The sequence below is a fragment of the Ambystoma mexicanum genome, chromosome 2p (genome assembly GCF_040938575.1).
Source record: "Ambystoma mexicanum isolate Mex_15411 chromosome 2p, UKY_AmexF1_1, whole genome shotgun sequence".
NCBI lineage: Eukaryota > Metazoa > Chordata > Amphibia > Caudata > Ambystomatidae > Ambystoma > Ambystoma mexicanum.
The window spans coordinates 1347357224-1347370715 of record NC_090923.1 but is presented as its reverse complement, the minus strand read 5'-3'; the positions used below and the strand labels follow the sequence as shown (position 1 = coordinate 1347370715).

The window sequence follows — 13492 nt, the reverse complement described above, 5'->3', positions numbered from 1 at the left end:
GGTATCTTTCATAGATTCACATGCGCCCGCCCGCCTCCCCTGAGAGGCTGCTCCTATGCTCGGCATCCATCATACTGTAATCTCTACGGTTCAAAATCTGAAGATGGCTTCCGGGGGCGGAGCTTAAGCCCTGCCACCTCATTGGCTGGGGCCATAAAGGACCAAAGTGAGGTGGAGGGACTACATAATGGAGTGGCTCATAGGCTATAATGGGCTATGTACATGCACTGCTAGGTGGCAGTGTATATATATATATATATATGTGTATATATATATATATATAGATATATATATATATATTTAAAAAAAAAATTATTATTATTTAATTTATCACCGAGGATTCCCAGTCTGACGACGGGGAATATTCAAGCATGTGAATCTATGAAAGATACCAATGCTGGAGAAATACAGTTACAGGTAAGTAACTAAGACTTACCAAATTCCACCTCCGGAATTCCCGGGTCACCGGGGTTGTAATGCCCCGGTAATTCCGGGAATCACGGAGGCGGAATGGTAATACGAGTCCAGCGGTAACCGAGCCGGAAAAACCAGCAGGTTACTGCCAGACTCGTAATGAGGCCCATTGTGTCAAACTATTTGATGTTCCTTACAAATGAAAAAGAGCAACTGCTAATGTCTTCATGGTTTTATCTTCCTCTGCTAGGAGCTGACAAAGCGAGAAGTGGTGAATGTGACTCACCTGGAAATCCCAGCTGAGCTGTCGGGGCTTCTGGTCTTGGCCACAGGTAAGATTGGCTTTTGTTCTGAGGGATGTTACTGAGCCTTTGAGGGTAAAGATGATAAGGAGGCATGTTTGTTTGTTTATTTGTTTCATTTATACTGCGCACCAGACCCGAAGGTATTAGGGCGCCAAAATGCAAAAAAGAGGGTTGTTCAGCTTGGGTTACATTGCTGCACATTACATTGCAGGTTGACAATACAAAATGTTTTGACAATACAAAATGTCTAACAGATTAAAAATAGTACAGGCAAATAACATACACATAAGCAGCCACAGGCAATGAGTAAGTACAGAGCAATTATATACAGTAATGATAATAAATGTCAGATGTCATGTTCCTTAATCCAAAGAATAGACTGGATCTAAAGCGTGGGTAAGACATATCCTCCCTTAGGTGGGGTGGGAGAGAATTCCAATTTTGGGCAGCTTTAACTGGGAAGCTATTAACCGCTGTCTTGGAACGTTTAAATCTAGGCACTCGAAGTAGGTTAGCAGTAGCTGTTCTGGAGGGGCAGTTAGTGGATTGTCTTGAGAATCTAGTAGTAAGGTACTGTGGGGCGGCCATGTGTAATCATTTATGAGTCAGGGAAGTAGATTTGAGGAAGATTTTGTCTTTAGTAGAGAGCCAATTGTTAGCTCTTCTGAGGTCAGATATGTGGGCTTTCTTGGGGATATTGAGCACTGCTCTTAAGGTGTTATTTTGAAGGGTCTGAATCTTGCTAGTGATATATTTATTGCACCCTACATATAGAGTGTTGCAATAGTCCAATTTGGATAATACCAATGCTCTCGCTAATGTAATGCAATTATTAGGTGTGAGGAAGGGTCTAGCTGCTCTAATTAGCTTACAAGTGTAAGCGGTGGCCGAAGCTATGGAGTTTACTTGTTTTTTGAGGTTAAGAGTGGAATCCAGGTAGAAGCCAAGGGTTTTGACTTCCTTGGCCACTATGATATTGTTGTTATCTATAATGAAGTTAGCGTAGCGCTGGCGCAGTTTGTTAAGATTAGCCGGGGTACCGACTATCAGAAGTTCTGTTTAGTCATAATTCAGGCATAGTCCATGAGAGGCCATCCATGCCTGGATGATGAGATACACTCTGTTCACAAAGGCTAAATCCTTGTCGTAATCTCCCGTCAGCGGGATGAGGATCTGTGTATCATCTGCATAGTTAGTGTAGGTGATACCCAGACCGTCTAGATCGTCGAAAAGGGGCTTCGTGAAACTGTTGTACAAAGTGGGTGAAACGCATGAACCCTGAGGCACACCGCAGGAGATAGGTATAGGGTCCGCGGCTGCTGAAGGAGCGAAGACACGCATAGTTCTGTTATTTAAGAAGGATTGAATCCATCCTATGGCTTCTTGTCAGAAGTGGGTGGCTGAGTCCCGGTGAAGGCAGAGAGTTTTATGGTCGACCAAGTCAAACGCCGCTGAGAGGTCAAGCAGCAATATAAGTGCAGAATTGCCGTTATCTCTCATGGTGTCAATTTGTGCCTTGAGGTCAATTAATGCCGTTTCCGTGCCGTGTTGCGGTCTAAAACCTGACTAGCGGACTCCCAAAAGATGGTGGCCTTCCAAGTATTGTTGGATTTGTAGGTATGCCACCTTGTCGAGGATTTTGAGCAGGAACGGAACTGTTGTAATAGGGCGGTAATTTGTAGGAATGGATGGGTCGAGTGTCTTTTTTTTAGGAGTGTTAAGACCCAAGAATGTTTCAGGTTGTTGGGAATTGTGCCTGTGGAGAATGAGGCATTTATAACCTTGGTTATGAATGGCGAGAGGTCTCGTGCAGCATCCTTTATAATTTGCGCTGGGCAGGGGTCACCGTGTCAACTGGACGGCTTAAGAGTGAAGATGACCTTTTCAGCTTCTAGAATGGATACTTTCTTGAAGTTGAAAAAGGGGTTTAGGCAGTTCAGTAGGTGTGAAAGTAGGTGCGATTGTGGGGAGTAAAGGAGCCGTAATATTGTTATCATTGGAGGCGACATTGTTAGATATAGAGGTAGGTTGAAGGGACTCTTTTTTTGTTGTTAATTTTAGCCTGTCGAGTCGTTATTTTATTAGCTAAGGCATTCTGGATGCTGGTGCACCATGTTTTGTCTTTTAGGCAAGTATCCGGGGTTTGGATAGGAGTTTCCATTTCTTTGAGGATAGTAAACAGTTCTTTGGTATTAGATTTGGCTTGGGTGATGCGTAAGTTGTAGCATTCTTGTTTGGCAGAGATGATTTCTTTTTTGTACAAGGAAGCTAGTTTAGTGAGGTTATTTTTATTGATGTCTGAAGGGTCTATTCTCCATATTTGTTCGCATTTCCGTTTCTCTAGTCTAATGGCTTTTAGGTGGGGAGAGAACCAAGTGTTAATATGTTTTTTCTGTTTACATTTTCTAGTTTTCAAAGGTGCTATAGTGTCTAGGGCAGAAAGCATTATTTTATTGTACTCTTCGACCAAAGTATGGGGATCTGTGGATGCTGGAAGAGTGTTTAGAGTGGGAAGGATCAGAGATATGAGTTTATTGGCAGTAATGTTCTTTTTAATTGTAGTGGGAATGGCAGGGGCTATGCTGGCGACCTGAGAGGGGACTATAGCTTTAACAGAAAAGGCGATCAGGTGGTGGTCGGACCAGGGCAGAGGCGTTATAGCAGTGATGGAGGTTTGACAGTGGTGTTCCGCTACCCAGCCAAGGGTTCTGCCTTTGGTATGAGTGGTACCTGTAACCTTTTGGGTAAATCCTAGTGCCTCGATGGAATCATTAATCTGGGTGGCGTTGGGGTCAGAGGGATCTTCGTAACCAAGATTAAAGTCTCTAAGAAGAATGCAGGGTGAGGTACTTTTAAGGTTATCCGATAGGATGTTGGTCAGATCTTCCTCAAAAGAGCCTAAAGGGCCTGTAGGTCTATAGATAAGGTGGATAGATATAGTTTGTGTTTTAGAGATAGATAGCTTGGCGGTAAGGAGTTCGCATGAGTCTACTTTTAGAGGAGATGCAAGTCTCATGGCTAGGCTGGTTTTAGCAATTATGGCTAGACCACCGCCTCGGGAGGTGGTACGGTCTATTCTTTAGAGGGTGTAGTTCTCTGGGGTTGCTAACATGATTGCTGGGCCGGCTGCTGAATGGAGCCATGATTCCGTGATAGCAAGGAAGTCCATATTTTCAACTGAAATTAGGTCGGCGATTTCTGTGGCGTGTGCCACTAGAGACCGGGCGTTTATTAGGGCGCCTCTTATACTGGGCAGTGTATTCACAGTAGGTGGAGGCGCAGTGTTATGGATAGGTTTAGGATGAATGGGGTCTCGACAAAGTCGACTGTTTAGCTGCAGGGGGTTTTGAGTATTGGTGGATTTGGGAACAGAGGTGTTAAGTTGGGTGCTTTTAGAATTGCTGGGAAGGTTATTGGAACAGGGGTGTAGAGATTTGGCTGGGGGTTCAGACATTTTTGGAAGTTTGGCTCTAAGTTTAAGATTTCTTTCAAAGAGATAGCAAGGTCTGGTGGCTAAGTCTTTTAGGTTGTTGGATCCGTTGGGGCGTGCCGTACACGCCAACAAGGGCAGAGTGTAGGGCATGTTGATGTCTATTGTGGTGAGTAAGTGTAGGATAGTCCTAAGTAGGATTGTGTAGATGGCTGGTAAATGCATACTTAGAAAAGGTGCTTAAGGCGTGTTGGTGTGGTGGGCTGGTGTAGGCTGAGGTTAGATAAGGAAAAGATGGCTATGAGTAGGGTGAGTGTGCAGGCGTCCCTGGTATGGCAAGCCTCTAGTTTGTAAGCTAAGCCGAATAGAGTTGGACACAGGACTATGCAGGCTAGGTAAAAATAAGCAGGCAATGCAGTCAGCGCAATATTATTAATGCACGTACTATAGACAGGAGACACTCAGATCGCTTAGAGATGGCAGTGCTAACCCAGTAACCAGGGGCAGAGTGGGACTAGGATGGACAAGCCGATAGTCTCCAGAGCTTAGTAGGTGACGGGCTCTGCTGTAACTGTGGTTATAGGTAATGCATAGGTATGCTAATTGCAGGGCTATAGGCAAAGCATAAATCGACAGTGCGAAATTTTGGCAAAGATCAGCGATGCAGGCAAGTCATACAGTGTAAAAACAGCATAGTAGCGTACAATGTAGTAGCAGCACAGTAAAAGTAGAGGCACTAGAGACAAGGGCACTGGCTAGTACAGGGAATGCTGAAATCATAAGCTAGACCTGATTGGGGTGTTATATGCAAGAGGTCACAGGAAACTCCTGAGCTTAGCATGAGTATGAAGTTAATTGGCTATACATAAAGGTGCAGGCATGCGCAGATTACAAGGAGCAATAACAGTGTGCACAGTTGTATCAGGGTGTAAGAGGAGAGCGTCAATAGGGAAGCAAGTGTGCATAATACCATTTAACCTACGTAGCGCTTAGCGAGCATAAATCTATTAACATAAACCAGACAGGTGGAGCCTTAGACACGTGAAACAAAAGAAGTCTTGGTCAGGCTTACCAGTGAAATGGTAATGACAACAGTGATCGGTAAGTCATACGGAGGCGGTAGTGGACGAACAGGGGTTTTAGCCCTGGCCTCTGGCAACTCTGGACAGGCTCGGGACAGGCACCAGCCTTGGTGGGTGTGCCTTTGGGGGTAGGCCGGCTTATTGCCTGCCGGCAATGGATTGGCCTAAAGAAGGCAAAGGCAGCCAATCACGCGCCGCGGCAGACTCAGACATCAGCACCAGGTCGGGTTTGCTTAGGCGACGTGCGGGCGGCCATCTTGGAAGCAGCAGCACCTCGTGGGCTGCAATGGAGATTCAAGTTAAGAGTCGGCCGTAGAAACGGAATTTTCAGATATTGCAGGCTGATTCAGCTTGCATGACGGGCGCAAGCTGCTGCAGGTTAATTACAGCGAGTATGGTTATATAAGTGAGAACAAGTCCTTGTTTACAACATCTACGCCATGCTCTTTTATGTACCAATGCAAAGCAATGCCTCAAATTAAATTTCTGTTGAGCTGGCATACCTACTTGAGGATCATGTGATGCATGGTGGAAATTGTACAAAATCTGGAAGTGCTAATATAAAAATCTGCTCAAACAAGACTCTGCCATTTTTGTTTATGAGTGGTGTTCTTAATGTTTATCTCTCTTATAACAAGCTAAAAGACATTTGCAATGGTTTTGAATGGGGCATTTCAAATCGCAATTATTATTAGGTCTTGGAAGGTCAAGCATGTCTTGCTACCTGAGCTAATGAGGATAAATTCCAGCAAGAGTCAGTGGAAATAGTCAGATGCTTAGTCATGCAAAACCAGTGCATCTCACTTAAAACTCTATTACACCAGTGGCGAATTTTGTAATGGTCATGGAAGCTGTTAAAGTTGGCGAGAGATTTGCTGACTGTGGATTTAAAGGACTTATTATTAGTATTTTTATGTATCCATGCTTCTTGGTAGTACATTTAACTGTTTTTCACTTTTGTTTTGCATTAAATGTGTCTGTTTTCCAGCTGCTCTGTGACCCCAAATGAGTATATCATTATGAATGCTCAATCAGGATATCAGCATTGCTGGGCTGTCCAATTCTGTTGTCCTCCTTTTTTTCCACTACTTTGGTTTATAGCTATCTGTTAGTGCAGCAAATGTCGCACAGTGCCTATCTGAATGGTCATGCTGCAAGGGTATGCAGTTGATGTCTGTGTGCTGTGTACTCTGCCTGTACTACTCTGTTTCCTATGCATAGTGCCTCCACTGTCCCAAAAAAAGATCATGAATATTATCCACGTTCCCTTGCAAAACAAGAAAAACATTCACCTCAGTTCATCACATATTTTGAAGGATGTACTGGCCCTAATTTTCTAACATGCAATCGAACAGTGTGAGAAAGGTGCTCTCCGTTACTTATTTGGGAACCAGAAATGTATGCATAGTTAAAAATTCCTGGGAAACTATTACATCAAGATAAAAGATTAGGCTCTGCCTGCCACACATGCTACACATTCAATAAATACTGCTGCCCTGCTGGCTTTTATGAAAGTTTGAAAACATACAAGAGGCTAATAAAAAGCGAATAGTTAAGTGTCCAATTTGCAAGGTGCATGCATCACAAATTGTTTGTTTTTCTTTGAGACGTGGCTATTTCTCACTTCCTACACAACCTTTCTAAGCTGGCCACACTGGGAGTGGTACACAGTGATGGAGATCTGTAGCGTTGCCTCTTTTCTATGTCCATTGCCCATGTCTTGAAGGATGGGGCAGATTTTCACAATACTGAAACTGTTTCTTCAGTGGTACCTTTACCCAGAGTGCTCTGATTTGTCCTTTCTATTCTGGTTTCTGATGCCTGCATCCGCATAGACTAAGTGTCCCATGTCAATACATTCTGTAATTTAGTGTAACCCATCCCCTAAGCAGCCACAGAGTTGCTGCCCCTATGTGACCAAGCTGCTCCAAACCTTACAGGCAAGTATGAATCCAAGTAGGCACCATTCAAAAGGTTGGCACAGTTGACTTTATCTTCCCAGGTCCCCAGAGACAGAGCGAACATGTTGATTCCGGGTGTAAACAGAGCGTATTTCAAAAGGGTCACTTGCAGGGTGAAGCAAGACACAAGAACTCAGTGGTATTTTCTTTGCTTTTACTATGAGGATGCACAAAGGGTGCTGCTCCGTCCCTCGGTTACCACGAGTTACCAGTGCTGTGAGAAGTATCACAGATGAAGTACCTATTACTCCATTTGGTGCCCTCCCTGTGGTAAGACACGGGGACCATCACTGTTTTTTTCCACCACAGTAACTAGACCTGTGCTATGCAGGTTTTGTTGGTGCTTCCGCTCTCTCCAAGAGTTACCCTTGCTGTGATATGTGGGGTGGTACAGCAGGTTTTTCTTCTCTCTCCAGGGCTTACTAGGTCTGTGATATATGGGTGGCACAAAGGAGCTACGTCCAGGAGTTACCTGGGGTGTGAAATGTAGGTGGCACTGAAGGTATATTGTGTGTGTCTGTATATATGTATGTGAACCAAAATGCAATGACAATCACTGCTGGGCGGGCACCTGCATGTGATCATGCAGAGTCAAGTAGGTTGCGAGGAGGATTACACGGCCATAATCTGACCGAAAAATATATTTTATTGATTTAGCATCTTATTGTTAAAAAGGCATCACCCAGACATTTTGCTAGTCCATGTAGCTTCTTCATGGTGATGGACATAAAGAAAGGACCGACAGATAAAAACAGTCTTGTCTCCACTCTGAGTCATTCACTGCATGCCCCATGATTCCCAAAACAAAATTGTAGTTCCATTTTGCAATAGTTCAAAGGCTTAATAGTGCGAAAGTACAAATAAAGTGCTGGTAGTACAAAGAAAATACATCTCAGTGTTAAAGTGCCAGTAAAGGGACAAATTGGACCCGATGAGAGAATAAAATAGTCCTTTCAAAGAGTTATTTTCTACAATTAGATAACACTTATGTACACAAAACCTTTAATTCATCTTCAGTAATGGTGACTAAAGACGACATAAATACTCAGATTGGAGCACTACGGGGCACTATCATAATTAATAAGACCTAAATGTATCTAATTTTAGTTGTACATTTTATCTCTTATAATTCTAGGTCATAGTGATCCCTTAATAAAAGCGACAATTATGCGAATAGAGAGAACAATTCTACAAATTGGCAAAGTTTACTTATTTAAGAACCTGATTAACTATGAACATTAAAAAAATGCACAAAATCAGTACATAAAAGTCGCCTCATAAGAAGACATGGAAACCTTCCATTGTATTCAAGCCACTTTCCTATTCATCAATTAACCACCCACTATCAAGTAGTGCCGCTCAGGATCTTAACCTGACCTCATTTGAAGTTTAGGTTCTGGTGTGTAAGAATGGCCACCCTCCCCGACTGAGAGGAATAGCTTGCAAACCACCTGTATTTACTCCATCCATTGACAACCAAATAAATTGAGGGAATCTTTCCATAGGTGGGTTTCTTACAGTATAAGCAGATTTACTCTGTGTCTCCAGGCAAATGCCTGTGCCTTTCTAGCTTTAATAGGGCTGTTCAGCCTCCCTATGTTTCATGTCTATGTGGTTATTTTGACCCCCAAGGTTGCTGCTTTATCATTGTTCAATGGGTTGTCAATACTGGTACTATTAGTCATCTTAATCTCAGAATTTGATGTCTTCAGTTTGGACATTGCTTATAGTTGCATCGATATTTCTTGTTCTCTTTTGGTGCTGACTACTGGCTTTGCAGAACTTACAGCATTTGCTTAATTGCTCTGTGCCTCCCCACCCACACTGGCATTGGCCCCAACTCCCAGTGCTATCTTCCTTACCCCAGACATTATTGTTGGAACAATCAAATACATAACTTAAGTTTAATCTGCATAATAACTAACTCCCCGACGTGCCGACTCGCTATCAGGGGTGAAAACACAAAACATCATCCTGGAGTTTGTAGACATACCACACATTAGTATGCAAACAATTAAACAAAGCTTTATTCAGATACAATTTCATCCATAAAAGCAATAGAAAACATCACAATCGAATACATCATCATAAAACAGCATAATTTGTTTTAGCGGCTTCAGTCTGAGAAATACATAGAAAAACTGTGAAAACAATTAAACCAATTTTTCAAATTTAAAAAGTGTTCACTTTCATTTGATGATCGCGTTTAGACCATGCAGCAGCAAGATCGTTTGCAAAAGCCAAAATTATATCAGGGTTCGAGAAAGTTTTAAAAAGCACAATTGCTTCCCTTGCACTGTTAACATTGTTATAGACATTGGGCCACATTCTGAGTGTGGCGGACCGGAAATAAGGGGGCTAGTCGCACCGTACCGGCCCCCTTTCCAGAACCGCCACACTCCAACTCTGCCTTCCAGGGCTGTTGCGCCTGGCAAGTCTGACCTGCCGAGTGCAACGGCCCTGGTAGGCGGAGTTGTCACAGAATCACCAGCACCATAAGCAACGGTGTCAGTGCTTCTGTGTCCCCATTCCCATGGAGTCCTATGGGCCTCCATGGGATTGGGAATTTACACTTTCCGCCGCCTGATATTCAGGGCTGCCGGGACTTGTAATGTCCCGGTGGCACTGGGATATCAGGCGGCGGAAACAGTGTTACGAGTATGGCGGAAACCCACCGGTAGCACCGGCAGGTTACTGCTGAACACGTAATGAGGCCCAATGTAGGGAATGCAAAATTTCAACCTTAAATCTTTAAACGAGGGGCAATAAAACAGAAAATGATTCAGAGATTCTACAACTGATATACAATAGCAACATTGGGGAGATGTTTCTTTACATCAAAATGCCATGACATCAGCAGAAAGGAGCAAACCCAGCCTGAATCTCGTATAAAGGGCTCTTTTCCTAGGACACATTATCACATTTAAGTACTCTTCACAGCCCCATGATGTTTTGAAACAAAGATAGTTAATAGGCATACCCAGACAGAAAGTGTGATAGTGCCCACTCATCAAGTAACCCCTTTATCTTAGTTGAGCTCCATAAAGTGGGAATGCTGTCAGACAAAATAGATCAGGTTCCTATAATATTTTTTCACAGAGATAATCCATTTCCAATCTCGACCTTCTTTCAAGTTACGAAGTTGCCTTAGTGCATCTTTTTGGACACTCAGCTCAGCTCTCGTATTAATACGGAGCCACTACTGCAACATTCTGAGCTGGATTTCATACTGGATAGGGATCTACTCATTTTTTAAATAAATATATTGTACTTGTAGGGACACTCTTGTGGAAGTATAAACATTTAAAAAGAATTTCTTTTCATCTAAATCATGACCTGGGAACTTGAAAAATATCATAATTCTGCCCCATAAAGTGCAGACCATCCTGCTTGCCTTTTGTAGACCTCAAGACATACCTCTGTAGCTTCTCTGCCAAGCTTTTTAGATATGCTTAAGGTAGCAGCCACTCTTTATCTCTGCAGGCAGCTATTACAGTTGATTTGATTGCCCCACCAACCATTAGCGGATAGTCGTGTACTGGAGAGACCCCCGGCCGGCCCATAGAGTCGGGGTTTGCTCTGCAGTACTTTAAGACGAGATAGCTGCACCTTGAGATGGATGGGAGTGCAGGTTTTCATACTCCAACACCAATCAATAAGGACAACTCAATGGTTTGGCAAAGGGGAGTCAGTTTCATGACAAGTACAAAAAATGGGGAAACATGGAAATCAACAGTGATGCGATAGCCCGTCTCGCTTCAACTCCCAAAAACTTCATACAAACAATAACATTTATACCCAAAACTCGTCATAATCTGACGTGTAACACTCAAAAGTTAACATGCAATTCTATTGGTTGGAAAAGGTAACTTTAATATAGGTGCTATATCTGTATATGCTAACGGAGTGCGGGGATTGCATAAACACTATCAGGTGGGCGTCTAAGCCCTTCCTTCAAAAATGACTACGGTAGACGTCACTAAAACTATGACGTCCCATAGGTTCTACTAACTATAGAACCCTAGATTATTTGGTCGATTGTGATTGAGTTGGCATCAAGCCCATGCATAAATCTCCACTTTACTTAGCAGCACGCAGAATGGTCAGACAGGTGCAGGATGCCCCAAGATTCACCCGGCCTCCCTTCCATCAATCATTACTTTAGTGGCTATGTGTCAATTAGTTGGCTGTGGTCGGCCTCGAAACTGTATCTTCTTGTCAGGAAAGGTTATGATATCTCTGTCTGGGTGATAGCCAGGCGTAAGTGTGAATCTGTGCCTCTTCTTGCTCGGATGGTCACGTGCTGCTTACACCGTGAATCTGCCTAGTTTTCCTTCTATTTGCGCATTTAATTCTTATTCGGCTTGCCACCTGCCTAGGCCTCCTTATCTCGGCCTTCCTGAGATAGACTGTTCTGTTCTTAAGTTTCGATTCCGCAAAGCTACTGTTCGCGCCTTCGATTGGTCTGACCTTGGCTCTTCCTGGCTCACGTTGCCTCTGCTGAGTTTCGATTCAGCCATCTCTTCTCGTTTTAGCTGGAATACGAATCCTGTCCTGTTTGACCTCTAGTAACCTGAGTTAATTCTGCTTTTGTGTAAAGTGGACTTGCACTTATATAACATGCTTTGTTTTGAGGTAGATTGTGTATAATGGTGCTTGCCGCTCTATTCTTCTACTTAGCATAGCAAGCCACACTCTTTTCTTAGCTTTCTTGCAGTTACAAGCATATGTACAGGCGTTAGCGGGTTGAATATCTTCATCCTGCTTACAGTTTAAGTTCCTTTGTCTTTCATCAACGTTCTCTTCTTTCAGTTTCGCAATATCTTTATGTAGGGCATTTCGTCTCTTTGTGTCATCATTGGGTCGTCATATCTTCTATGGGTGCGTCAGTCCAGGCCCTTGTGACATCACCATTCGTCTTCCATTAAGGACGTTTTGGGTTCTTCCTGGACAGTACTTAAGCAATCTTCATTACGTTTCATTTGCTGGTAGGGTTTTCTCAATAGATACTTTACTGGCAATGGTTGTCTGGTTATCTGTGCTTCAATAGGTAGTATTCTTCTGATAGGCACTGGGCAGAGCCTTACTGTGGCTCTCTGCTGGTTTATTTGCTCATCATACGTCACATATCTCGGTGTGAACGTTCCTGGTACTTCAAAATGGGTGACTGGAGTGCAGGCCTCGCTCAGGACCTCCTCTACACTCACCCCTCTGGTTGATTCATCAACCACTTCCGCTTCCTCTTTTGCATTCATCTTACTTGGTTCTTCTGTATTCATTTCTTCTTCATCTTCTGGGTTTGTACATGATGGTTTGAAGAAGTGTCTCTTTGGAATCCATATTTTTATCACTCCTCTCAGGCTTCCTGCTGTCCTTTCATGTTCGTCTTTGTTCCATGTCATTAGCTGACATTGTCCATTTGAGCTGCAATAAATCAATTTTCCTTCATAATTTCTGCGTTTCCTGGGGTAAAGAAACGTTGTACCTTCTGGCGCATGCTCGCTGGCCTTCACAAAGTCTCTTATTTCTTCATCAGTCAGATCTCTGGGCTTTCATCCGGGTTTGACACCTATCATGATCTTCATCCCTATGGCTTTTTTCGCAGTTTTCTGGCATTGAGAGATTATTATCTTGATAACGCAAAATCCTAGTAATATCATCACTAGCAAGGCTCCTAGGAACTTGAATGCATCCGCCATCCATTATGGAATCAATGAAAACAGTGCTCCAAACCAGCTGTCATCATCAACTTTGTCTGTTTCATTGATCATCTGGTTCTGTAGGTTTTTCAGCATACCTATAGCTTTGGTTAAAGTTCCATTTTCTTTGTCGTGAGAAGGTATAAATGTGCAACATGATTCTCCAATTTTTGCACAAACTCCTCCATCCACAGCTGTTATCATGTCATGTACATATTTGTTCTGGAGAGACATCAATCGGATGGCTCTTAACTCCTCCTTCATCGCATTGAATCCTTTTATTGTCGTGTTGATGGTTTGCAGTAACTCCCATCTGGTTATCTGCAACCATTTAGTATTTGTTCCAACTTGAAACCTTGGCATCAGAATTGTCATGAACACTGATGAGGTGAGGCTGAACAGCCCGTGTTCACATGAGATTGCATAAAATGCTTCTTCTGATTTGGCAGAGAAGTCATTCTCTCTCTTCATTCGGGTTATCAGTTCCACCGATCTCTTCTTCCTCAGATGAGCATCTGCTTTCGGGAAACTATCAATATTCAGGTCACTTTTCGGGATCACTAATGCTGGAACGTGGACATTCACTAGAGTGCATATGCCT

General features: G+C 43.1%; 1 protein-coding gene across 2 annotated transcripts in view; it reads left to right on the top strand.

The window, feature by feature from the left end:
• Positions 1-13492, top strand: part of MYO15A (myosin XVA) — a 3541761-nt gene that overhangs the window by 1026971 nt on the left and 2501298 nt on the right. For both annotated transcript variants that reach the window (XM_069645706.1, XM_069645705.1), the window contains exon 25: positions 665-746. In XM_069645706.1, coding sequence (XP_069501807.1) covers positions 665-746 — 82 coding nt within the window. The remainder of the gene's footprint in view (positions 1-664; positions 747-13492) is intronic.